This window comes from Pteropus vampyrus, unplaced genomic scaffold (assembly GCF_000151845.1).
Source record: "Pteropus vampyrus isolate Shadow unplaced genomic scaffold, Pvam_2.0 Scaffold116, whole genome shotgun sequence".
NCBI lineage: Eukaryota > Metazoa > Chordata > Mammalia > Chiroptera > Pteropodidae > Pteropus > Pteropus vampyrus.
In genome coordinates, this window is record NW_011888897.1 from 1653010 (window position 1) to 1656446 (window position 3437).

General features: G+C 42.5%; 1 protein-coding gene across 1 annotated transcript in view; it reads right to left on the reverse strand.

The window, feature by feature from the left end:
* The window catches only part of LOC105296020 (antigen WC1.1-like), a 34768-nt gene extending 32563 nt beyond the window's left edge, over positions 1-2205 (reverse strand). The window contains exon 1 of the mRNA XM_023533933.1: positions 2130-2205. Within this exon, the coding sequence (XP_023389701.1) occupies positions 2130-2202 (73 nt within the window). The 5' untranslated portion in view covers positions 2203-2205. The remainder of the gene's footprint in view (positions 1-2129) is intronic.
* Between the last annotated feature and the right edge of the window lie 1232 nt (positions 2206-3437).

The following is a 3437-nucleotide window of genomic DNA, read 5'->3' on the forward strand; positions in this document are numbered from 1 at the left end:
ATACATCAGTGTTGCCTACAAAACTGGCTAAGATTTAATAACTTGATAAAAGGCCAGTATTGGTGAGGGTGTGTGGAAACTAACATTTTCATCCACCGTTAGTGCAAATAAAATCTTGTGCAAACATTTCTGGCGGACAAGTAATTTCTATGTATCAAAAGTATTAAAGGTACTCCCAGCCTATAAAACACAATTCCACTTTTAAAATGTTATTACGAGCAACAATCATGCAGAGTCTTTACATTTAAATACAAAGAAGTTAAGCAACTTCTTTCATAACAGAAAAAACGTTGAAAACAACAAAATGCCCAACATGGTGATTTAGTGAGTATGTTGCGTGTCAGTCATATAATGAAATAATTGGAAGCAATTAAATTTTCCATATTATCCCTGTAATGTTCTATATTTTCGTAATACTACAATGAAACATTTTTAGTGTGTAAAAGAAGAAGAATGATATAGAAAGATGTCCAAAATATATCATTAATTTTAAAAACAGATTTTAAAATAATATAAACTGAATTACCCAGTCTTTGAGAGTCTATGTTTTTCTATGTAATGGCATAAATTGTGTTTGAAGGTATAATTTTTGCCAGCGCCCATCATGGATTTCACAGTGGAGACTCCTGTAATGTGTGCCCAGCTTGGAAATCATCAAATGCTCTGAAAGGCCAGGGCTATTGTTTTACAAGGAGCAAGTCCAATGTCATGTAAAGTAAAAGGATAAATTTTTAGTACAATAACACTGAACGGTATTGTTTCAGGGAAAATTAAAAGAATGCTAGCTTTGGTGAAATGTTGTTGCTTTTTAAAGTAACCACTGAGGAAATTTCCTACAGTTTTCCTAGTAAGAAGAGAGGAACTTGTATCAAAACATCCATTGTCTCTCCCTGTCATGGGACCAAAACCCACCTCTGCACTTCAGAGCAATCAAGAGAAGAAGCTTCACTAACATCTGACCAACACTGAAGGAGAAGAAACTTAGAGGGATGGGGTTTCCCAAGGATTGTTATGGGACTGAGACACTGAGCTCTAAAAGGAAGACAATGAGCACTGAGAGAAGACAGAGTAAATGCGGTCTCAGCCTGGCCAGTACCCAAATCTGAAAGCTGCCTCTTCCAGACTCAAGGCTAGATTTTCCACAGCCCTATCCCTGATGCCTCCAGTCCTTTGGCTCAGTGGAAACCAGCTTGCCAGAAGGGACAGAAGAATGCGCAAAAGAGAAAATGCACCCTACAGAATTCGACAGATCCTAAGGAGTGGAGAGGACCAGTCCAGGACTTCAACAGATCAGGAAACAACTCACGAGAACTGGGGCAGGAACTCAGGAAACTTTTCATAACTGAGGTTGTGTATCGGTTAATCTCTATAAATAAGAAGTCCCCACTCATAGCTGCAGGTTCCCCTACTCTACAGCAGACACCTGACAGAAACAGGTGAGGTCAGGAGGCAAAGCCTTTCACAGAGCCTAGCATTGGGCAAACACTACAGTCAAACCAAGAAGAGGCCATGGGATTGAAGCAGAGGAGCCAGAAAGAAGCAGGCAGGAGCAAGGTTACCTATGATCCAGTTATGTACAGCTGATATGACGCCCCAGCAGGGTGGGGCACTGTGTGTTCCACAGGCCAACTGACTCAGTCACTTCTTGGCAGCCCCATTCTTCTCACACAGACAACTTTCCCATGCTCCTGCATCCCTCGCGTCCACTAAACACACGTAGCCTAAAGGAGCACGAATACATAAAACATCAAAATGCTCCTGGGGCAGTCCTCTACAAAGCAGGCAGATGGAGTGTGCTAAGAAGAGCCCAGAGACCCAGCTGAGGTCAATTGCTGGTCCTTCCTACACACTGGGAGCCACTGGAACAAAACAGATTCTCCCTAAAAACCTGGAGACATAGGAGAGGACTGAAATGGACCCGCCTCAGTCTGCAATCAAATATTCTTTGCAAAATTTGCTATGACCAGTTGATAGCTCAAAGGAGAAGAGCCAATATTTATAATCATCATGGTTCCTTTTTGGTCAAAATCATGATCTACATTGAGGCTTTGGCTTCATAACTCCAGGACGTTTCGTTTTACTAAAGTGTCCCCTCACTATTGATCTCAGAAAAGAGAGGCAGCTCCTACCTTGAGCATCCACCACAGTGCTGAGGAAGAGAAAATAGAGTCCCTGAAGAAAGAGATGTCCATTCAAAGCCATCCTGACTCCTATGTCATCAAGGTCGCAGTCCCAGCTGCAAAATAACCCTGTGAAGAGGCTTCAGGATACCAGCTAAGGTCTTTAGTAATGGGAGGGGAATATACAGACACATCCCCTGACATCTCTCCACTGAGAACCAATAGAGACAGCTTTTACCATTTCAGATGCTATCGGGGATGTCATTTGCCACTTTCTGAAGCTCCAACACCAATTAGATTCTGAATCTTCAATATCTCCTTATATGAGCAATGCAGCCCTTTGACGTCATGTTTCCTTAAGTCTCTGAGAACCAGGCCCCCATGATTGGGGCTGGGGTAGAAAAGTTGCATCAAAAAGCATAAGTGACTCTCTCTCAACAGTCCTGGCTAATCACTGCAAAGTGTGAGATCTTTCAGGGTCAGGGTACTCCAATCAATTGCCCTTTGGCCCATGGGAGGATGTCTTTGGAGTAATTAAGTGTTATTCTTCCTGTGACCGAGCTCATGGCTGAAGCAGAGAACCACAAGAAGGTTTGAAAGACGAGAGTAATTATCAAGCCAGCAGAAGATGAGGACCAGAAATTCACAGGTGAATGTGGAGGTGGTGAGGTGGGAATCATCAAGTAAGGGAGGTGTGATTATTAGTCTTTCTCCCTTCGCATAATGATGGAGAGACTGGAGCACAGAACGGCTCGTAATAGCACATGGCTTTGACAGAATCTAACTTTCCCCCTCTGGGATCTCTCTTAGCCCCAAAGACCATTCTGTCCTGCCCACACATCACCTGGGGCTAAATTCTCCTTCTCAGGGATGAGGAAGGCTGTCATCTACAGGGTATTTATGAACGTAATCTTTTCCTCTCTGTGCAGCTGCCCAAGGCCAGCAGTCCTGCCCTGAATGCCAGGCTAGTGCTCAGGGGTCAGAGAATGTATCAGTCAATTGGCTGATCCAGTTATACCATTTTTCTTCCTGCATCTCTCTTTCCACCCTCTGGAATCTCTCTCAATTTATAGCTTGGTGTAGTATGAAGTTTAACTCTAAGTTGATCTCATTCTTGTACTCATTCTCTTTTCATTTTTAATGGTTTCACTGTTAGTTACATCCAAGCAAGGAACAAGGAGAGATAGAAATAACAAGTACTCATAAGATATAAATGCTCACTCAGGTAAAATTTGTGATTTATTGGGCCACAACATACAACACACCACTAACTAGCATTTACTAAGCATCTCCTCTATATCACTGCATATAAGCACT